Source organism: Fistularia commersonii, chromosome 21, assembly GCF_037954325.1.
Source record: "Fistularia commersonii isolate RoL2024-O1a breed Wild chromosome 21, RoL_Fcom_v1.0, whole genome shotgun sequence".
Classification (NCBI taxonomy): domain Eukaryota; kingdom Metazoa; phylum Chordata; class Actinopteri; order Syngnathiformes; family Fistulariidae; genus Fistularia; species Fistularia commersonii.
Window position 1 is genome coordinate 13,527,572 of NC_141304.1, and position 23,823 is coordinate 13,551,394.

Genomic DNA, 23,823 nt, shown 5'->3' on the forward strand with positions numbered 1-23,823 from the left:
GTTTATAAATGGAAAAAATTAAGTTTGTGGTTGCAGGACACAAGAGGAAAAACAAAAATTATGTGGCTCCATTTTTTGTCGTTTCATTGCTCCAAAAAGCCGAGTTGCTTTTAGCAAATTGCTCAGCATTGGACGTTACATCATGTGTCAGTTTGCATGCCAGCTTGTGAGCATTTATGTACACACGTAATTATAACAGCGTTGTGTGAGTGTGTGTATGTGTGTGTGTGTGTGTGTGTGTGTGCGCACACAGCTATTTGGGTCCTATGTGATACGAGTCGATCAACATATAGGTAATCTTTCCCTCGTGTCTTAGCACACTGTTCACACCATCCCTCTTTCAGGGTGATGATGCCACAACACACACCTGATGGCGTGTCCCAAATAACGTCTGCCTGCAATCAGCGAGGACGCGAGATTGCCTCGACTCGACAGCCGGTGTGACCTTCCGCAAACATAGGGGATAATGAGATCACGTCCTGTGTTTGCAATAATTCTGTCTGGATGCATCCAGCGGGGAGGGGGGACGGATTAGCTGACTAGAAAAGACGTTATGACAGCAGGGAATGGTAGCTAACTGGAGGGGGGCGGGGGGGGACCCCTTCTGGGGCTTGTGCAACCTTGTTACCCATGACAGCAGGATTTGTACAGTATCTCTCTTTGTATCTCCCCATATAGCCCGAGGCCTGCAACATGAGAGAGGACCCTTTGAGCAGAGAATGTTTGCGGTGGAAGGCCGTCTGGGAGAAAACTAAAGAAGGTGGGAGACATTAGTTAAGAGTTTGGAGCCGAGAGTTTTGTAAAAGGAGTCAGCAGAGTGCCATTTGATGGGACATTATATCTGGACCTAGTCACACACACACACACATATGCATGCACACTTACGCACAGGTCTGATCATCCTGTGGTATCAGACTTAAGAAAAATAGTCAGTGAGAGGCCACAACCCCTAAACACAATAAGGTACACGACTGATGATAATTACTAAAGTTGAAGAAATTATCTCTCATTTTTAGCGTCAGCATGTCTCACCGTGACCACATAATTTGTGTACATAAGCTGGCATCTTTCATTTTCTATTTTGTCTGACGAAGGGCAGTTGGCTGAGTCAGTTAGTGAAAATTGGAGCCCTGCAGTGTGTGACTCATTTGGTTTCTTCTTTTTTTCCGTTCAGAGTTTTGTTGATTTGGCACCTGCCTTCACTTTGCTCTGCGAGTACATGCACTCCACCATTTCATTTCACGGCCGCAGACGGTAACTCGCATGTCACGAATGCGCGGTTCGATAACGTCGCATGGCTTTAGATCACCAACTGACACCAAAGCAATACGGAGGGGGGACGGATTCTTAGCCGCTCCAACGGGACAATTTTAAACGTGAAATATAAATCTATGCTCACAAGGGTGCTCACAAACGCTGCTTAAATAACCTGTGCAAAACATTTGTTGCTTGAAAGAGTGCAAGCTGTAATTAAGGCAAAACGGTAGAAACATAAACATCTGACTTCCAGTGAATTCAGTGCCAGCAAACTTAGGACTGAGAGATGAATTCTCCTTCAATAAATGATGAAACATTTCTGGCAGTAAACCTCTGACCCCACTGTATGTGCACGTATACACACACACACACACACACGCACACACACACACACACACACACACACGTACACACACGCACAGAAAATTGTAACATGACGAATAAAAAGGAGGATGTCGGGGGAAGTTGGTAGGGAGCAGTTATCATCCAGATCATCATGAGTCTTCGTTACCAGAGTCATCCTGGTTGTCATAACGTCTGGTGGATGAGCCACCATCCTCCACAGAGCCGATCCCCCCGGCTTCGCCTATGGACTCCATTTCGCTCTCGTCGTCCTCTTCATCCTCCTCTTCCATGTCGTCATCGTAGAGGTCGTCATAGAGAAGGTCTGAACTGCTGTCCTGAGACGGAACCCTGGTCTGGACGCAGTATTCTGCCAACGTGGTAGGAACCTTCACACCATCCCGCTCCGCTTCCGCAGCCGTTGACATGACCTGTTTCCTGTGAAGGAAACAGGAAAAAAAAAATTGTATTTGCAGTTGAAATGTTCTATCTCTGTAACCCGTATACTTTTATTGGTTTCCAGGCTTTCTTTTTGTGGATGTCTTTTTAAGAAATCAGAAAGATTCGATTACAACTCCCGTTCCCTAAATGATGTCCCATCACTTTTACCAGACTGACAATTAGTTCTGCTTTCTGTGTGGAACCAGAAAGAGAGCAGCAAAAATGAGATATCCCACAGATAAACCACCTAAATAGCAGACAGTCATTTGATGCCCTGGTTTGTGTGCTTTCGAGTTTACCTGTTTGCTGCGATTATACCAGGAATAAATTGCTTTGTAAAAGCAGGTCAGTTCGGTACACCGAATTTTTCTTTTTTTTTGTTTGCTATGAGAACAACAGCAGACAGTTTTATTATTAACAGAATAGAAAAGCAGTAGAAATTGCAGTGAAGTGAATAAAAAGAGCACGCCGTGTTCCACCCAGGAAATAGTGCGTGTTGGCAATTTGTTCATCAAATCAATATTAAATACATGAAGAGTTACAAGAAAATGAGCAGGGTGTTGAACTTGTTGATTCATTTGTACTTTGGAGAAAAACATTTACCTTTCTAACAAAGCCAAAGGTTTCCATGCCAAAACCAAGATTCCAAGAATTTCAAATGAACTCAATTTACAAAAATCAGCACCAATTTGGAGGGAACACGGTTAAGAGGAGTCTATTATTCCTTCGAACTCATGTCTCCTCATTACATCCTCCAAAATGTCCAGACCGTTCCTGTAAACATAACCAGCCATTCGTTATGTGACATTGTGTTCGGCTAGAAGAGCCTTCATGCACACAGATTCATAACGTCGTTGAACCGAAAGTTTTGTAAAATCATGCTCGATATAACAGCTGTCACGGTTCAAATTTATCTACTTTGTCCCTTTGTTGGTTGTTCCTGCGAGATTTACATCTCCTTCTTTTGTATGTCTGTCCTCTACCTGTGCACGTTCCTTTACTCTGGCCCCTGGCCCAACTACTTACCATAAGTGCAATCATTCTGCAGAATACCATGCCCCTGCCTGACCTCTCAACCCAGAGTCTTCTGACTATATAGTATCTTCAATATCACTTGACTTGGTTTGGTTTTTGATTTTTTCTCCATAATGTTTTATGTTGTTTTTTTTTCCCCGCCTGTGCAATGCTCCGGTTCACTGGAAGCCTTCAGCGACTGTTATCATTTTTACAGCAAATTAAGGGTGAGACATTTGTAAGGCTTGTTATGTCTAAATGAATTGACTTTGGCAAACAGAAACATTTTCAAATTTCAGTCTAGCAGGCACCTGATGAGTTAGCTTGACCAGCCAGCAAATTTGACATCTAATTATGTCTTGCAGTCTAAAATAATAGACTGTATTTTTTCCAAAAAGGTGCAACCAGAGTGGTTTCCCGTTGAGAGCTCCTTTCCGATCTAGACTGAGGGTCCTAGTTTTGTTGCAGATGATTTGCTATTTGAGTTGATCGCAACTTACTCTCACCAACATTGTGCCTTTTGAACAAGACAGAAAGGGGTCCTTCGTAGACAAAAACACAAGTTAACCTATATTTTAATACAATATACAGGCAATCCTACAATCAATATTCAGTCTCTGGACACGTTAGAACCGACTGTATCGGTGCACAATGTGGCTCAACTGTGCATGTTGTGTTACCTGATAATCTCTGCATACTCCTTGTCCTTGCCTTTGCTGTCTCTCCATTTACGAAACATGACAGAAGCATCCACATTCGCTGGTGAGAAGGTGTTGGGCTCATTGAGCAGCGAGATGACACTGAGCAAGATAGTCCTGAGGAGAGAACCGCATGCACATATGAGCACGCACGGGTAGAAGCACACACACAAACACATACACACAGGTGAATGACCCAGATGTCTTGTAATAATGATGAATGTAGGTGTAGCTTGTAAAAGTAATATATATATATTATATAAAAATACAGAATACAGACTATATCCCAGACTAGCCGGGGCTGTTGCATCACCTCTTTGCCCTTGTGGCTGAGTTACACACTCCACACTCAGCACTTTACCGCCAGACCCAGACGACACACACTTTGCTGAAATGCTACATGTTTAGGAGTTTTAAGTTACCCTGCAGCACCGTCCTCTTTATATGCCTCGTGGAGGAGGAACTGCTGGAAGAAATGGGGCTCATTTGAATTTCCATTTTGAAAAATATAGTTTGGCTAAATCTTAATCTATTCAGCATGTAAATCTCATGACGATGTTTCCGTTGTGTTCGTCTGATCTCTAAGCTGGCTTTTAGCTGGTTTCATGCTCTGTCGTTGTAGGGTAAAGGTTATTGCAGTTCCTTCCTCAAACGACGAGACTGTTTTGTGGCAAAGCGATGCAATTCAGTCCGGCTGGAAGGAAGTGTGTGCAGTTGCCAAATTACCTGACGTTCTGGGTAGGGTTCCACCTTTCAGAGGGCAGCTCTCCACTCTGAGGGTCGTCAACTGGGGGGTGCAGGATGGAGATGCAAACGTCACCATTCTGGAAGGAAACCACAGCAGCAGGTTAAACAAACCGATACCGTCTTCTCACCTTCACCATGAAGAACAAACGTGTCATGAAAGGTGTGATTAACTACTTTAATCGAAAATAAACCACATTCACCTTTATGAAAATACAGCCAAATAACAAATCCATGACAGATAGATGATAAACTCAATTACCTCGTAGATGTTGGGGTGCCACATCTTGGTAAGGAAGCGAAAGGTTGGTGGTGAATAGGGATAGTCAACTGGGAATTTGATATGAGCCTAAAAAAAACAAACAGTCCCCAGTGTTAACATTTTTATATCTTTTTTTTTATTTTAAATGGGCATATCTTCAAATGGGCTCTCTCCATATAGTACACTGTTAAAACAAAGAGATTGGACAGTTTCATTGCCAGGTATGTTAACCCCAGGTTTTACTTCATGCCTTTGTTCCAAGCAAAACTAGTCACACGTCATTAAACTGCTGGTTTCTTTTGGTAAACGCAGTTTAACTGAGCAGAAAATCGCTCTCTCTTTCTTGAACAGGTGCTGCGCCATTAGCAAGTGATGACGGGGTGACTTGGCCGGTTTATCACAAACATAAAACGGTAATTTACGTCGTTTTTTTTCTGGTGGTTATTTCCAACCCGTCTGATTAATGCCTTGATCAGGTTTGCGTCTTTATGGGGAGGTCAAATATATTTAATGTTGGCAATGATACAAACACTTTCATATCAATAATTTTTATTAGTTTACTTGGAATATTATTGTCATACAGAGATAAGTATATTACATAGTACCATGTGTTGATAATAACTCTGATGCGACAAATTAAAATTCTGCTTACACGTAAATGTCCATGGTAGTGATTAACACTACAAGAACCCCACAAACATTTAGTTTGCTATTTATATAAACAATCTGGTAATGCAAATCAAGCAAGCAGTAAATGATGTAGTCTTCCTTGTAGAGTTGGGGAGATTTAAAGTTTAATAAACAAAGTATGTTGCTGGCATGGGGACCGGAGATTATTCATTTATTTTTGGATGAAAGAGAACCTGAATTTCTGTATTGCCCTTGTGTTCAGTGCACGGCTCTGAGGGGAGAAACTGTTTTCAGGGATGTTTGTCTGCAATTTGATGAAGATCCGACATTTGCTAGAGGGCGTAAGGTCAAACCGATGATTTCAAGGATCCGAAGGACCTTTCAGTGTAAAGTGAAAGACAGATTAAATGGAGTTTCAGTCCCAAACCCCTCTCACACACTCTACCATTATAACTGCTTGGGATTTATTTTAGACAAGAGTTTACTTTGGAAGAAGACATAAAGTGCTTATCAGACTCGAGGACTGTAGGTGGAGCTGAGAGCTGGCCTGAGTGTCTTTAAGCTATGTAGACATGACGGCTACAAAAACAGAACATCTTTGAGCCGATTTCCGTTTTTCCTGCCGCAGATTGCAGTCCAGGGGTCTCAAGTTAGCAACGCGACAAAACAAATAGTCGGAGTCACCAGTGGAATTTGTTACAAAGTACTGCAATTACTGTGAAGCAATGAAATACATTTTTCTGTGTGTGCTGACTGGCAAGCAGAAAGATACTAGCTTCTACAAACTCTTTCCTGAAGCACTAGAGCTATAACCTCAGCTGAGATCTATTTGACCGATAATAGAAAATAAACAATACAACTAGGTTCTTTGACCTGTGTTTCTGTGGTTTCTAATCAAAACATTGTGCAATTATCTGGGTGAAAGGAGACGGAGTAGGCTTGGGTGTGTGTGCAACGCCACCCTCAGTTATCACTACAGACACACAACTTATTTCTGCTGTACTAGGGCATTGGGAGCTCTGCCATGCAGATGTCATAACACACAGACATGAATTTTGGTGTTGATAACCTAATTTTAGGAGCAGTGCAACAACCAAAAACAGACACACACACACAGAGGGACACAGGTAATTAGCAGCAGACACAAGGATGACGCTCCAAAATTTTTATGGAGAATAATCCAGGATATTTTATAGTGAGCGTATATTAAATGACTATAAAGACACATTGGCATTTTTAACTCTAGATATAGATAGACTGTTGATAGACTGTACACTGTCAGCTAAATTCAACCATCTCCCATTAATCAGTCACTGATATTGCATTTATAGTGGATGTATTCAACACTCTTTGATAGCATACTCAATGGGTTGCTGATAAAATGAGATATCGGTGCGGGCAAGGCAACATTTAAGATACGACCGCTTCGGTCTTGGTAGCAAAACTGTAGTGAAGCAGACGAGGATAATCTCTATGCACCAGGAAATTCTCATTTACTAATAAATGTATCAATTCAGCCCAGGATGTGCAACAGTGGGTATCTAACGTTCCACAACCCTGAACAAATTGGGCAGTGATAGTGTTTTTTCCAAAGTCCACATTTATGGTTATTTCTGTCAGTCTTCTCTCTACCTGTTGTGCATCCTCTTAATGTTGGAATTTTTTGGCAAAGTAATAATTTGTAAAAAGTCTGTTTTTTTCCATATTTAATTCTACTTATTTATTTATCTTAATCTGTAATGGAAGTCTACACAGATAGTGTGTGAAATACTTTGCACAGACTTTGACATTTTATGGAAAAAAAATTGTAATTCTGAGACATTCTGAGAAATCATCCATAATTGACTACATTTTCCTTCATAGTGTCAGGCTAAAAACAAGACTTTTACCACCAATATTATTTTGGCAAGTACTGTCTTCAACAAGTCTACAAGCCCTGACCGTGCAACACATTCTAGAAGTTTATGTGAAGATGAGCGTCATAGTGCCCTTCTCTTTGACTCTGTCTGGACTAAGGTGACATTTATATCAGTCTCATGGCTATAAATATCCATCCGAGGCACAACCATCCTACAGCAAGGGGAGTGGCAGGGTAAGGAGTTGATAGAGAAGGAGAGAAGACTGACAGTTATAAAGCATAAACATTGTGAGAGTTCAAAACCTTCAAGTGAGATAGGATACCACTGAACTGCAGTTTTAAAGAGCCAAACAACCCGTCGATTGACTCTTTGCTTTGAGCAGTTACAGTCGGTTCATTAGCAGCTTTCCAGTAGGAAAGAAACTGAACATGCACAAAAAAAATTGTGACATATTAAAGCCAAACCAGACACAAACAGCACCAGAGAATTGTTGGGGCATCTTGCCACGAAAGCTATTTTGCTTTTACAACTCACTTAGGAGTGTACTCGAAGAAAGAACAGAGTTCTCCCGAAAGACTCCCCCCGTTTGGTGTTAATGATGCCGTCAGAATGTTGTCTAATCGGCCAGTCCATAAACCCTTTGTGTCCAACGAGGTTGATTTGTGGTGACTGAGCGTCCACCGCCCTGTGGTCTGGATTTGTGTTTATAGTCCAGCAATCATTTCCTGAGATTCTGTCTTAAATTTGTCATCATTCTAAGCCTATCACAGTTACTATTTATGTTGCATGACATGCCCTACAAATAACTGCATTCCATCCGTCCGCATTCAACACCCCCTTTCCTGCTTTCAGTGTTGTGGGTGGGTGGAGAAGCGTGCGGCACCCTAGATGGGTCCCACACGGATTACAGAACATAAAGAGATGTACAACCATTCACTCGCGCGTTCACACGGATAGACAGTTCACATACTCTTGTTAACGTACGGTCTGGAGACCCGAACAGGCACCCGGTGAACATGCAAACTCCACAACGAGGCTCCGGCTGGCCAAGAGGTTTTGACCCTGTGTGCAGAGCACACGAACAGCAACACAACGGTGGAACAACGGCGCTAAACATTTCTTTTAAATTGTAAAAAAACACTTTATGCTCAAGCTGCTGTTAGCCCGGTCACAATAATTCAAACACCAATTCTAACCATTAAATAGATGCAGCACTTCAATGGCTTCACCTAATTCAGTTATAGATTATACAACCTGCATTCTACACACACGACTCGTGACCATTCTTAGTCTTTCACGTCATCGCGCTCACGATGCAAAAAGAAAAGGGTTCCAACTTCTCCTCAGTTGCGCACGTCTCCACAAAGTATGCTCCAGCGACCTGAGTTCCAGCTGAAAATACTGTAGACTGTCATACAACACATTAATAGGACCCGACCCTTTGTTCAATTATTAACACTAAATGCGGTCAATGATAATATGCATAGTTGATGTCATTGAATGAAGCACCACAGCTGCGACTGCCCTGCTTTCTCACGAGCTTCTGCATGTTGTTGTCGGCCGATAGTAAATGCACTTCTTGTCCTACCTTAAAATAGCCGCCCTCATACAGGGTGTTGGGGGGCCCAAAGATGGCCACTTCCCAGTTGTACAGATCCGACTCCTCCACCAAAGTGATGCGGAAACCCTCCACTGGCTGTTCCTGCAGAGACTTCAGCTCCATCATCAGGGCCTTCTGGGAGCTCGGGGTCGCCTGGTGGGCCATGATAATCCCACTTCTGTCCTTTAGTGGCCACAGATCAGCAAAAGGTCAGAGGGGAAACATGGCGGGGTGGACAGAAACATGATGAGTTTGTTGGCACTGTCTCGCTCCCTGCTCTTTCTGACATGCCACATTTTGATGTTTCTGTGAAGAGGCTTCGAAGCAACAATCTACTCACTGTTTGCACTGACAGCTGTCTTTCTAAAACAACGCTATTGACAACAGAAACGGCGAATCCCGCGCAGATATGAGCCCGGCTGCGTGAGAAACTCAAAACCCCGCACGGTATGATGTGGCCTGCCGAGCTAGCTTAATCATTTGGGTGTTTGACCAACACTTTACTGGGAGGAGGAGAAGCAAAGTTGAAGGAAAATGGAAAAAAAAAAAAGTGTTTTACCTCAGTCTCCTTGTAACGTAACTGTAATGTGTGTTGGTGTCGTTACAGATGTGGGGTAAACTCATTTGTTGTCCATGTTAGCCTGGCTCTTTCTTGACAGGAGCAGTGGCTTCCCCCCGCTGTTGCCACGGGCTGATCCTCGTGTTGTGTTGCCCCGGAATTCTTTGTGTGCCAGTGTTGACAGTTTACATGGAGCTCGTATCGGTCAAAGTCAGCGTCTCCAGTGGGTCATTCTCGGGGGTGGTAGTGAGGGGGGGGGAGTTCAGACGCGAAAACCCGGTCTTCCTGACATCTCTCCGTGCCGTCGGCTCCGAGTCGAACGGGCGCTCAGCTGATCTTTGCTTGTTTGTGTTTGTTTATCTGCTCCCCTGGTTGTCTCAACTTCTCCACACGTCAGCTAAAGCCCCCTCGCGGAACAACTTCGCCTGGATCGGGAGTGTTTTTTTTTTGTCCGCTCCCCGTTTCGTCTGGCGGAGCTGCGGCCGAGTCGAAAGGCGGACGAATTCGAATCTACGCCTCGCGGAAAGGGTAGAAAGTGAGCGGGTTTAAACGTGCGAATTAACTGTGATTTTGATCGATTTTTATTTTCCTCCCATCGATGCTTCCGGCTATCATTGCGCGTGTCTGCAGTACGTAACTGACGCACCGCCGCCGGACGTACGTGCGTGCGCGCGCCCGACGTTCGATCCGCTAAAGGAAGCGGAATTTAGTATTTGTGTATTTTTTGTGCTCATTCTATGTTTATAATCAATATTAATGTGTATTTTTGGGTTTATTATTCTGTTATAACACCCCGGGGACACTGCAGTTTCTTGACTAGCTTGTACTTGTACTCTGTCATCTATTCAGAACAAAATAATGCTGCTGCTATTACTACTACTAATGTTAATAATTACCTTTTTTTTGTACTTTTACCACTTTGTCACTCTCATTGTTCCTTTTAAATCTGAATTTGTGTACTTGTATATGCCTGCATGGTGTACTAGAATTTTAAGCAAGGTGCCTTGAATTAATGATTATTATTAATTATTATCAACATTATTACTAATGATAATAATAATATCAATATATGAATAATAATGATAATACTACCTGCTTAAGGCATCGCAAAAATATGTTTTGCACAACCCCACTATCTTCATTGCTAGATAGATACATAGATGGATCAATAGATACACTTACATGAACCATGCACTGTAAAACTGTTGATGCAACTGCACTTTCATACCGCTATCACTTTTTTGCAACTGCACCTTAGCACTCCTGTCACTTTAAAAACAATTAAAAACCCTTCAACCCTAAAAACCCTTCAATTCCTGCTTCAGCATAAATTTTTTCGTTGTTCGTTGTTCTCTGTGACAAATTGTTAACAATGTTTTGTACTTTTGCTCCGTAAGTCGTAGTGATGCTATTTCAATGCTCTGTATGTGTGAACATATGGCAGTACTGACAATAAAATTGACTTAGACTTTTTTTGATTCGAGATAAATAGATACATAGATACATAGATATGTAGATCATTTTAATTATCTCCTGGGGGAAATTAAATCATCATAGCAGCTGGGTATGCCAGACAACAATAAGGTAAGAAAAATTTGAATCCAAAAAACACAAATAAATATATAAATACACGTATACAAGAATAAAATATGCAGTGGACCAGATTGGTGGATTAGTGTTAATGAAGAGGCAGATGTGTTGAAGAGTCTGATGGCATCAGGCAGGAACGATCTCTTGTATCATAACCGGGTACTCTTCCCACCACCCTCAGCCGTGCAATATTTGTATTTATATTATATCTATACATTCCTTGGGACATCTTGCTCATTATCATTTAACTTTCACAACTCCCGCTGTTCACCTGTAATTTCTAACAATTTCACTGCACAAGGAATTTCTTTTATTTCTATTTATTTTCATTCATTTTTAATTTCTTTGTATGTACTGTACATAGTCTCTGTCCTTTTGTGTCTATATTCCTTATTTGCATGTGCTTGCTATTATTACTTTTCTACCCTGTAATGCTGCTATGACAGTTGAATTTCCCCACCATGGGATCATAAAGCAAATTTTTATATTTTCTTGGTAATGATTATTCTTCTTTCGGCTGCGGATCAACTTCCTCAGTACAACCCTTTTCTCTGTATCCTCTTCTCTCGCACCAACCAACTTCATTTCCTCTTTGGCTGCATCCATAAATCTCCAATCTGGTCTTCCTCCAGTTCAAACCTCAGCATCATTCTACCCGGATCTACACTATCTCTCCTTTGTATGTATCGAAACCATCTCAGTCTGACCTGACTGACTTTATCTCCAAATAACAATCATAACAAATATATTTGGGTGGTATGGTGGCGCAGTCGTCAGCGCTTTTGCTTCACAACTATGTTCATGGTTCAATTCCAACAGAGGAATGTGGAGTTTGCATGTTCTCCCCTGTGTCTACAGGTTCTCCGGTTTCCTCCAATAGTCCAAAAACATAGCAGTAGGTTCACTGGACAACCCAAATCGCCCAGACGTGTGAGTGAGAAGGTGAATAATTGTTCGTCTCTACTTGCGACCCTGTGATTGACTGGTGAGCGGTCCCATGTGTACCTCGCCTCTTATCCAATGACAGCTGGGATTGCCTCCAGCCCCTCCTTTACCCTAAGAGCTATACCGAAGCGGAATAGATGATAAATGAATAAAAACATTTCCAGAGCACCTTCAATCAAAGATCTGTTCAAGTGAAAAGGGTCCAGAGTAGGATACAAATGAAGAAAGACACAGTCGGGTCGTTTGGTCAACGCATCCTATGACTTGTGGGACGAGTGTTAGACGCTTCCAGTTAACCTATTGCATGTTTCTGGATGTAAAATACTGTATGTAGATGTAATATATGTGAGTTACTGAAACCAAACAACATTTTCAGCCTTTTCAGGATGTCGCCGCATGAAAGGATTCTACAGCTGACTTGGACAGCATTAAAATCAAGCGCAGACCTTAAAGATACATGGTTATAAACTGGATTTTTTACGCTATTGCTTAATCCCACAGATCTATGTACTACCAAGATACTCAAAGCAGCTGTATGTGAACTCCAGGTAAATTGAATTTACAGAATGTCACTTAATTTGTCCTTATCCCTATTCTTGTATTCTCAGGATAAAACAGGAAAGCCATCAGGGCCTTTGATTTATTTGTCATATGTCACACCTTGATGAGATGATGAGTTCTATCAGTGATTTATTCCTCTGGCGTTGTCTGCTATTGTGTCATCTGCTTTTGATGCAACTGTTTTTTTCTACTTGTTTTACAACTACTGCTCTCAAATGTCTTATATGTAGATATCTCTATTCCCATATATGTACCACAATCACAGCCTGTAAACAATCATGGCAGCTTGTTGTCGCGGTCCAATTCCAGGATCATTATTTTTTTTATTCACAGTTTTCTTCTGTCCTAACTGTTCAAAAGTACCAAGAATAGCCTTCATCTCAAGGAAAACCTTTCAAAGTTGATCATGTGTTTCAAGTTGCAATGGCTAATTGTTTAGGCCTATGCACGGATCTTTACCAAAAGTGATGTGTGTGATTAAACTTGTTTGCAAATGTAATTTTGGGTTTAGCAGCATTCTCAGAAAAATTGCTTGATAGACCAAGTAGATTCACTGCCAGCACTGTCTCAAGAGTCTAATTGATTGCATTATCAAATGGTCCTGAGTGTTCAGAATCATTTATCTTTGGTACACAACAAAGAACTAATTAAATTCACTTTATCCGTCTTCATTTATCAGACCTTCAAGAACATGAATCCAGAATACTTACTGGATAGTGAAGACCCTTGAATGTCCTCTTTTTCAGTGAGATTTCACGGCAGTTGACAATCTCAAGACCTCATGAGGATCTCGAGACACCTTTTTCCAAATTAATTTAATCACATTGCCTGTGTAAAGGTCAGGCTGTGATGTCACAAAGGGAGAGCAGTATATGATCTGACAGTGAATGGCATTCGTAAGGGGGCTTGTTTTACAAAGGGAAGCTGTTATGTGTCCTGCACGTGCAGAAAGAACAGAAACAAATGATGTCATAAAGCATAGCCCACTCACTCCCATGACCCTTCTGGCCAGTGACTTTTCAGTGTGTGATATCACAGCTTCCAGGGATAAATAAGTTTTAAAGAAAATGAGGACAAAGGTGGAACGGAGTTGTGATGATGAGGCCCCTCGGTTGATACCGACCAATTTAGAACAGCGCTCAAAAAGACGTGAATGGGACTTCAGGATCTAGAATAAGCTTTACTGGCAACTTCCATTCAAAAGTTCAAGGAACTTGGCTCGGGTTATGGTAACACCATGTAAGTAAACAAAGAATGGGACAGATAGACTTTGAAGACAACTTTGGCACCAATAACACGAGGAGCAAATAGGACTTAGTGCAGCTCCGTGGACGTCAACCTCCTTGAACCCTCCGTGAGCAAGATGATGAAGATGACTTTGGGCGTAGCAGCTTTCTTGTACGGTGGGCAGCTTCCCTGTCTTCAACGTGGCCCTCTGTGACACCACAATTTCTTTTTAATAAGAGTATGGGCCGTCACAGCAACTTCACACATACATACACACACCAATAATGAGATAAAGTTCAAGGGCATCAAGATCTCCTTTCCCAACTCGAGAATATTTCATCACCTTTTCCCCTTGAATGTATATTCCTTTTACATTCATACATAATTGTGATGGAAATACCAGATGGGATGGCAAGAGGAGACATTGAAATCCTCTATCAAAGTCTGGTGGGAAGCCATAGAATGAACGAATTTCAAATGCAAATCCAATGAAAAGTTATTTCATTAAGATTTGAATAAAAATGGAAACACACACACAATAACAAATGAGGGGAAGAGGATGCACAAACAACAAGAAATCTTGAGCAGGCTAAATATAAGGCCAAGTTATTTCAGTACTACACAATGACAGGAAATCTTCTGACACATTTTAACGCAGTGAACTCTTAACATATTTATCACACAGGAAGCATATGCTTAAAAAAATGAAAAAATTAATCTGATTGTTTACTAAATGTTGGGGCATGAATTTGGAGCTGAGGGGATTCAAATATGCACACATACGTACATATATGTTTTTTTTTTTGAGAATGACTGAGCACAAGTGACAGCATTGAGCATATTGCAAATCCATAGACACAGCAATCTTTTAGAAGGAAAAAAAGGAAACAAGCAATGAAATCAGAGGGTGTTACATAGATTTTATTGCAAAGTACAAAGGAAATCAAACCAGAAATGATTAAAAAAAGTCATTGAATACACTTTTTCCTCGATAAATTCAAAATATATTTTTTTAATTTTTAATTTCTAATTTTTTTATTTAATATTCAGACATTCAGAGTTTTTTTCTGTTGCAAACACGCAGTGCCAGGCTGATCCAGGCACCTGGAAGTAATGATGTGTTGTTTTGTCGTCATGCGATTTGAGTGACGTCTGACAGGAAACCAGTGGAAGGGAGTTTGACAAACCAAGATGGCGTCTCACGTTAAAGCAGGAAAGAGGTTTCACTCTAAATAAAACTCAGACGGGGGGGATAGTTTAATTTTAAGCGGCTCCCGGACAAGACGGGTTTTGGACTTCAGAAGAGTAAGACGGAGCAGATACAGGTCAGAAGAGTGTGTGTTTGTTTGTTTGTCCTGTTTTGTCTCGGGGCGGTGGCGGCAGTCTTTACTGTCCATCTAGCCACATAATATTACACAGGCCAATGTTCAAGCTAGCTATTACAGGACGCTATCAATGTACTTTTCCCCTGCGAGAACTATCCATTTTTTACTGTATTTAAAAAAATATATTGTTCTTATTCAAACTCCATAGATAATGATAGCTGCCAATAGCTGTCGGTTGCTAGCTTTTTGAATGTGTGAGGTGACTGTACAAGAGCGAGCAGCCTAGCTTGTTGCTAATGAACATTATGTTAACTTCTGTTATGGTATGGAATAACGTGTTTTATCCATTTGCTCGCTATATTACGAGTCGTACTTCCAGAGAGCCTTGAACGGTGCTTCAAGATGAGAAGTAGTACCAAGATGTAAAAAACGAAAGAAAAAGCGATCCCTTGCGTCGTCGTATTTTTTTCCTTTCTGCTGTTTTAACCTAGCTAGCTTAGCCATCCCATTTCGGCTTTTAGGTAATCAACATGACTGGTGATAAACTTTTACTGTATTTTCTGTCACAGAGTTTTGTTCGTCTAGCTTGACGTCGGGTTTAGTAGAATGTTATTTAATGTTTCTTTGACTATCCCCAGTTCGAATGATTCTATGTATATGAAATCATGGTCATGTTTTGCTTGGAGACAACTTGAATGTTTTCATTTGTCACTACTCTAGGTTTTCATAGCAATTTATTGATTTAACTATCTGCAATTACCAATTACTTTTGGGATCAGAAGATAATGGTTAACCAAGTGAGCTTTTATAATGCAACCAAGTGCCAAGATTTTGTGCCAGTAGTTTAAAAGCTTAGTCAGGTTCACATTTTTGATGCATAAATATAGTCAACTTGTCACCCTCTTAAAATAATCGCCTAAGTCATTTTTTCAGATTTTTAAGGAAACTCAAAAAACTTAACCATTTGACACACTCTTGACATAGGCAATTTCTACTAAAGGGGTAGAATGGCACAATCTGTTTAACTGAGGATGTAGGCAATTTTGCCAGAGACAGTCAGCATCATGAGGAGATGATTTAGGAAAAAAAACAACATTTTTGTTAAAAAAATGACTGAAGCGATTATTTTAAGAGGGTGAGAGAAACTGCTTTTCCAAATAAAGCTCTTTATTGATGTGTACCTGTTTTATAATTTACCTATGAGAGATGTAGAAATTGACACAAATGTACAAGCAAGCATATTTTTAGCAGAACCAGAAATCATCAATAGTGTTTTCTTGCCAGTAAGCACAAATTTGGCCCAAAGTTCTGAGAAAATTAAGTACTTTGTTGTCAAATAACTAAAATGTCATTTAAAACTTTTTCTTGAGCCTTCAGTTTGCATTTTTGAATGCTGGACAGTTATGTGTTGGACTGGTAATTCACAGCTAATATAGCTGAAAAAAAATCTGTATTAATCATATTTGAAAAGTATTGAGATCTAAGTGACTAGAAAAATATTGGTGGGGGAGGGCAAAGACTTTTGTTTTGGCAATTTTGTAAGTAGTCAGGTGTCAGTGCAAAGTGATTATTTATCAATAGCCAAGACCTCAACTGAAAAGGTTTTTTTTTTTTTTTTTTTACTTCACACTGCAACAGAGATCAGAGTTCATCTTCTTGTGGACGAGGAAACACTGGTGTACTGTGTTAATGAAGTCAGGCATTGTTCTGCAGCATGAACAAATGGATTATGTGAATTTAGCTTCAACAATGTGGAACCCTGCAATGGCAATGGAATAGTGGGAAAGAATCCTTTCAACAGCACATATCATTACTCTTTAGATTTCACCGACATTTGTGAAGAGCCATTCTCTGGTTAACAGCAACAGACAAAATGTATGGCCTGATCAATGCAAGTTATGAAAGTTTGTCTGGGTTTTTTTTATTAATGATCTTGACTCAAAGTATGTTTTAAGACAAAGTTAGCTATGGCTTAGTTCGTATAACAAAAAGTACAAAAAAAAAACACTTGGCACTGCGGCTGTTATTTAACTTATCATGTTTGTGTTTTTCGTAGTCTCTAAATGGCTGCGAGGAAGTCTGGATCAGATGCATACTATAATGGTGAGGCCCCATTTATATCTTCTTGATTATCATGTATGTCTTATTAAATTTGAGCAACTTGTGATTGACTTAACTTTTTTTTTTTAAATTTCATAAAGGACCCATCAGCTACCTTGATGATGTTCCCTTTAAGATCAATGAGAAGTTCCGCTGTCCAGCTAAAGTCGGGCTTCCTGTCGGCTTCTGTTTGCCAGACTGTAACTCTTTGTTGATTGACACACAGGTAAGTAACATTAAAAGCTTGTCGTGTTGCTGCTGGTGGTTTTAGCTGTGGTCTCCTACACTTGCATGCATGGCCACAGTATTCCAGTTGCGTGTAGCTGTGCTTGTCTGCTGTGCCTATAATGGAATCAAAGTGTGGTCGGTTCTTCCGAGTGTGCATTGTCACCGTTTTGATTTTGATCTTTATTGTCCTGCAGAAACAGTTTCTTTTAGGAACTGATTAAGTGGACAATTTGTTTAAGAACTAGAGCTGTCTGTATGAAAAGAGCTTGAAGATTACTTCTGCTGTCAAACCGGTATTATGTGCATCAGTTACTAATTATTAAAATATTTCTCTTACTCTACAATTTCGACAGTATGACTTTTCCCTGGAGAAGCGCAATGTACAGTGGGCAATTGAACTGGCTGAGGCCCGAGCAGCAGAGGCCAAGGCAGAAGAGGCAGCAGCAAAAAATGAAGCCGAAAATAAGGATTGTTTGGCTAAGGCTCAGGACACTGATAACGGTGGAGGAACAAAACCTCGGTCTGCCGCAGAAGACCAGGACCTTTTACCACCAGCAATGAATCCTGTTCTAGCTGGACTGAGCCACAATGCAATCCTCACTCCACTGCCAGCTCCAAGCCTTGGCCCCAGGAAAACCACGCCTAGCACCCCTCAGCCGCATAGCCTCAACTTAGCAGACTTTGAGCGGGAAGAGGACCCCTTTGACAAGCTGGAGCTTAAATCTTTGGATGACAGGGAGGAACTGAGGAACATTCTTCAGAGCCAGCCCCAACCTCCACCGCCTTCTTCTGTATCTTCAACAGATGTTACCCAGCTTGGGCCAGTTTCACGTGGGAACGGCCATTCTCCTCCAAGCACAACCACCAGCCTCACAGGGAAAACAGGCTTTGCTCATAAACCAAATGGATTGGTTGCCTTGCTGGATATGGACAGAGTCGGGAACCCTGGGCGAGCAGGGTTTGACTCAGATGATCGGCCATGTAACATCCGCTCTCTTACTTTTCCGAAACTTTCTGATTCTGCAGACACTGACCCGGTGAGGTACAGCCCAATCCCTGCACCTATCCCTGCCTCCCAACAAAACTTACCCAATGGCAGCCCATCAACCATCCCCAAAACCCAAGTTTCTTTTAGACCTGAGCCTCCTAGCAACAAGAGTGGCACATCCAAACTGGTAAGCAAGACACTATTGGAAGAATGTTATGAATTTGCCCGGTTATGTAAATGGGTAATCTAATTGACGGTCATTTTGTGTTTACATCAGGCTAACCAAGGATCTGGATCTGCTGGTCTGCCATGTGGGGGAGCCCTGCTTAGCATGACCCCCAGCGAACGGCAATGTGTAGAAACCCTTGTAGGCATGGGCTATTCCTATGAAGGTGTTTTACGTGCCATGCAGAGACAAGGGCAGAATGTGGAGCAGGTGCGACTCCCCCTCACACCAGTTCATAGACATTTGAATTCTTAATATATTCAGCATCTGACCTTCATAAAATAATCATTTTGGGTGCTTGTCATTTTTTTTCACTGGAGTCCAGTGGTGTGTAAATCTAGTTTCAACATTAAATAAAGGCATTGCATTAATATTGCAGTCTGTTGTTTTACAAACCATGGCAATTTATCGAAACTCTGCTCTGACAAGCCGAAACTGCGCTTTCTATGTGTCCGATAAATGCCATCTGTTGAATCATAGCAGCATAAAGCACAATTGGGTGGATCTTGTCATCTCATTTTGATTGAAAGATTTGTAAAATTACATTCCAATGCCATATCATTGAAAATAAATTGGTGTTTCAGTGAGATTGATACCTTGCTCTTTCCTGTTTTAAATTAAAAAGTTTTATCAGTAATAAAGCATGATGAGATAAATATTAACAGACTGATTACAGGGATCACACACTGGGTATTCTGTTGTCATCAGGTTTTTACCTTTGTTTTTCTCAAAACAAATTTCTTATATTGGCAGTTTTTAATATTGAATCCTTAATTCTAAAACCAAACTGATTGCCAGGCACATTCCAGAAACGTTTAATTTCCAGGATCATGTCTTCTGAGGAGGTGATTGGGATTCACAAGATTCTGATGTTTTGATTTGGTTTTCATGAAATACTCACATTTGTTCCAAACCAAGGCCAAGTTGTCAGCAGTGTTGTGGATTCAACATTCAAAGTTTTATGTATTTGTTCAAACATACTCAAGTCAAGATGGAGAATAATCTGTTCATGGAATCAACGACTTACTATTAATTCCTGTCCTCATAAGTACTCCAGCTTTTTTCGAGAAATAACCATAGACATATCAATGTGAACTTTTTTTTTTTATATATTTACAAGAGCAAAATCCTATTTAATTACTATTTTAAGTGACATTTACTTATTGTTTGTCCAAGGTACTGGACTATCTGTTTGTCCATGGACGTCTGTGTGAGCGGGGCTTTGATGCAAGTGCTGTTGAAGAATGTTTAGAGATGTACCAATGTTCAGAGGAAAAGGTTTGTAGTTTTGGCCAGTTGTTAATTACATCCCGAGTTAATAAAGTTAATTTTCTGCATGTGCTTTCACTTGAATTGGTTACATCACCGTGAAAGGAACACATCATTGTTTTCCCAACTCTGGAATGTTGTGACTTTGTTTGAATCTATTTGTTGGGTAAAATGCTTTTATCATCCTCTTCAGGCATTGCAGTTCCTGGAGCTAATGTCAAGATTTGGAGAAATGGGATTTGAGCGGGAGGCCATCAAAGAGGTGCTGCTGGCTCACAACAATGATCAGGACAAGGCTCTAGAGGACTTGATGGCGCGAGCTGCTGCTAGCTGAGCCAAGCAAAGCCATCGACCACAGCCCATCCCAGGGTTGCCTCCCGCTACCACCTAACACAGTCCCTTTCCTTCTGCCTACCTGATCACACCATGCCCTGCCCTTGCCTTGGCGTGGAAGGGACAGCTGGGAGACAGTCATGTTTCGCTCTGTTCTAACCTGTATTGTCTCTGCACTTCTTAAAGACTGTGTGCCAAGACTAGAGGGGATCAAAGTGCAACAATACTTCACAGTGCTGTTTCTGTCTTACAAGTCCTGGGTGTAGGTTCCAGGAATCGGTACTGCTAGGGTATTCGAGAATTGGGCAAAAAAATCATGAAATGGAGAGAGGAACGGGAAGATTTGCGTCGTGGTGTTTTTGATGCTGTTTTGATTTGCTTCCATTCGGAAGTGTTAAGCTCGCTGCATGTAAACCTGCAGGTCTGAAGAGGAACTGGTGGCACGACCAGTTTCAACCTCTGAAATTCCTTAACAACAAAGTTGCCATCTTCCACTGCTCAGTGCAGACTTAGTAAGTGGTCGAGAGTATAGGAGGCTTTCTCAAAACTGAACCAAGAAACATTAGAAGTATAAAAAAAAGACAGAAGGGTATTAAATGTGCAGTCAGCAGAGAGCAATCTATCCGCTCTGGTGCCTTGCACCCAGTTCTGTTCTGTTTTACACTTTCATTCATGTCTCTTTATCAGTTTGTTTGGGCACTTTTTCACGTGAATTTAATTATTTCAGCTTTCTGTTGTAGGATTTTGCTTTGTAGATCCATGTTCACAATAACTCAAGTGATACTACTGGCCCAGTGCACTCCTTGATCGGCACTGGAATGGCCTGCTAATCAGGCAAGATGAGATGGAGGATGTTCTCCAGCAGGAAATCTAAATATCCTAAACCCTACTGGCATAGGCATGTCACTTACTGCACAGCTACATGTTTCATGGTTTTCAAGTTATTTAAAATACTACACTGACACTTTCATTTACATATGTAGAGTTTGTTATAGTAATGTAAGTTAACTTACAAAAGTGATGCTTTTAATTCATTTGTTTGCAGACTGGAACAGAGAGGGGATTAAAAGAAACAAAATATTACTTTTATAAGCCAAATCACAGTGCAATAGAGACATTTCTTATTGTGTTACTGATGACTGGCACTTTGGGCCACAATGATTATGGGGATGTAATGGAAATATCCAAGCCTTTCTGTAGAAATGGATGTAGCAAGAAAAGGTTTGATTTTTGTGAGTTCTATCATTTTTTTATTAGGTTTGATCTCACAAAACTAATCACACATTTTTGTTTAACTTGTCCATACTTTTTTTTCTGTGTAATAAGAAAATAGTTATTTTAATTGTGATTTATTGGCTTTTCTCGTAAATGAAATCCCTAAAAAAGCACTTTCCTCAAAGCAAAACACATTTCCTTTGAATGAATTGTGTTTTTTCTTTTCACAATAATCAAGGACCCTCCTAATGTGATAATGGGATTCCAGAGTTCCGCTGATTTCTCTCTGTCGCTCTCTCACTGTCACTCTAACGTCAATGAGAATTGCAAAAAAAATTAAGGATCCCCAATTTTTGGAGTTTCCTAAAATGTGAAGCTGAAAGCTGGTTCTCTTGCTTGTAGTAGAACTCGAACTTTCTCCGTTCCCTAAAGTGAAAAAAAAAAATCTAATCTGCGCTCTATTTTTGAAAGACCTTGGAATTGACAGATCTGGCTGTAGAGCTGTGTGTTGCCAAAACATATTTTACTTGATTGACAGAAAATATTGATGAGCAGTTTAACACCAGGGGCCAATACATTGTAATTGCAGTAAAGCAAGGGCTTGAACTTTCTTCACTGCCCTGCACTCTCCATTGTTTGAACTGCAGTTAGCATGCTTGTAGAATGCTTTAACACACTTCTAAGCAACACTAACATAACCCAGAAATGTCTAGTCTAATTTCTAATACTTCAATTTGACTCCATAAAATTGCTGTTGAGCCATTTTCAGTTTACTTGCACAACTATAAGGAGGTGCATAACAAAGGCACAGTTGTTTGACCCATGTTCCAAACTATTCCACATTTTTCAGTCTGATATGTGGTTGATATTTTATCATCATCCAGTTATGTCTTTCATTGCATTCCTTATTGATTTGTTGTCATTAAATAAGACAAAATGTTCATGTTCCTTCCAGACACACCAGGTGGAGTCATTGTCATCATATATTGGGAATTCCGAATGTTAATTAGCCTTTCCATAACAGTGGCACAAATGGACTTGACTGCCATTCAATTATTTCTGGACTTTTGTGAGTCACTCTCTCGAAATGCGATCGAGCTTTATGGGCACGACATGCCGGCTTTTCACTTCAATCTCTCAGTTACCACATAATGAGAAAACATTGGTTCGAATGAATATTCTTGACCTTATTAAAAGGTGAGTGTTCTTCCTCTTTCTCCTGACATATTTGCAAAGTTTTTATTTCGCTCTCTTTGGTCTCAAAGTTTCCACATGATTATTGTATTTTTACATGAAATTTTCTTAGAGGAAAATGTTTTTCATAATCATTATCTCAAGTAAAGCTCTGTAATATTTAATGTGCCAGAGAGGAAGTTTTAACACGTTACTCTCTGCATCCCATTGTAAATCCGCTGTATTCTTACTCTGTTCAGTCAACAAGAAAACAACAACACAAAGCTAATTGTCCAAACAGTCATTGTCAGTGGAAACTGGAAACATCCAGCTGTGGTGTTGTCAGCAGGATAATAATATTCGACAAAACTGAGGCCATAATTGTACTGCCAAACTAAGAACACAGCATAACCATTACTCAAGGTACACGTTGTCCAGTAATTTATGTTATCTCAGAAGTTACAAATAGAAACTTGATAAATGTTTAATAAAACTATAATGGCATGCTTATTGGTATATATTAAAAGTTCCCTGCCAGAGGTCCTTCTAATGATTCACCCAAAATGGTAGTAATACAGAAAATATGGCTAATTTGACAAAACCACCTCAAAAATAAACTATACCCCAAGTCCAACATTCATGAAAACTGATATTTCAATGCCACTCTTTATCTTAATATTTTAAAATGTAAAAGAAAAAACCTGCTTCTTACTGATGAGGCAATACTTTCAAGAACTCATACAATAAAATATAGCTTGGCTGTTTAACGAATTAAGCCACGCTTTTATTAAATAGGCTCTGATATTCTAATTAAACAATTGAAAATTTCAAAATGCAGTACATAAAAACACTGCTGCTAACTGATGAATCAATACTCTTCAGAATTCAATTGATAGGATGTAGTTTGTATCTTAAATATCAGCTTCAGTCTGACATAAAAGAAGCTTATATTCCAATTGAACACTTAATCTAATTATTTAAAAGTATTCAAAAACAACTGCTCAGTCTTAAACCAATAGTTTAAGAATTCATGATAGGGCATAGTTTGTATGTTGTATGAGTTAACAAGTCAGACTGGCTGAGAATAAGCTCCAATTTTAGTGTCACTATCTAGGTATTTGAAAATGTAAAAGAAAAACTGCTAAATCAATACTTTCCAGAATTCAAATGATAGGATATACATTAGTTTGGCTATTTCATGAGCCAAAAATAAGCTCAGATATTCTAATCGAACGCA

The 23,823-nt window shown here is 40.3% G+C and overlaps 2 protein-coding genes across 3 annotated transcripts; one reads left to right on the forward strand and one right to left on the reverse strand.

Moving 5' to 3' along the window:
* Nucleotides 1-1,152: 1,152 nt before the first annotated feature.
* Nucleotides 1,153-10,172, reverse strand: ube2r2 (ubiquitin-conjugating enzyme E2R 2). 2 transcript variants are annotated; one of them, XM_086168038.1, is made up of 6 exons: nucleotides 9,407-10,172; nucleotides 8,836-9,025; nucleotides 4,759-4,845; nucleotides 4,479-4,576; nucleotides 3,735-3,869; nucleotides 1,153-2,037 (listed from the first exon to the last, which is right to left on the reverse strand). In XM_086168038.1, exons 1-6 carry the CDS (start codon nucleotides 9,469-9,471, stop codon nucleotides 1,752-1,754), a joined length of 861 nt encoding a protein of 286 aa, XP_086024164.1. In that variant the 5' UTR covers nucleotides 9,472-10,172; the 3' UTR covers nucleotides 1,153-1,751. The 2 variants fall into 2 exon arrangements, with proteins under 2 accessions (XP_086024164.1, XP_086024165.1); XM_086168039.1 differs by having other exon boundaries at nucleotides 8,836-9,030.
* A 4,731-nt stretch (nucleotides 10,173-14,903) lies between these two features.
* On the forward strand, nucleotides 14,904-22,635 carry ubap1 (ubiquitin associated protein 1). The gene is made up of 7 exons (XM_086168048.1): nucleotides 14,904-15,054; nucleotides 17,111-17,157; nucleotides 17,256-17,380; nucleotides 17,736-18,557; nucleotides 18,648-18,806; nucleotides 19,773-19,874; nucleotides 20,059-22,635. Exons 2-7 carry the CDS (start codon nucleotides 17,118-17,120, stop codon nucleotides 20,197-20,199), a joined length of 1,389 nt encoding a protein of 462 aa, XP_086024174.1. The 5' UTR covers nucleotides 14,904-15,054; nucleotides 17,111-17,117; the 3' UTR covers nucleotides 20,200-22,635.
* The last annotated feature ends 1,188 nt before the right edge of the window (nucleotides 22,636-23,823 follow it).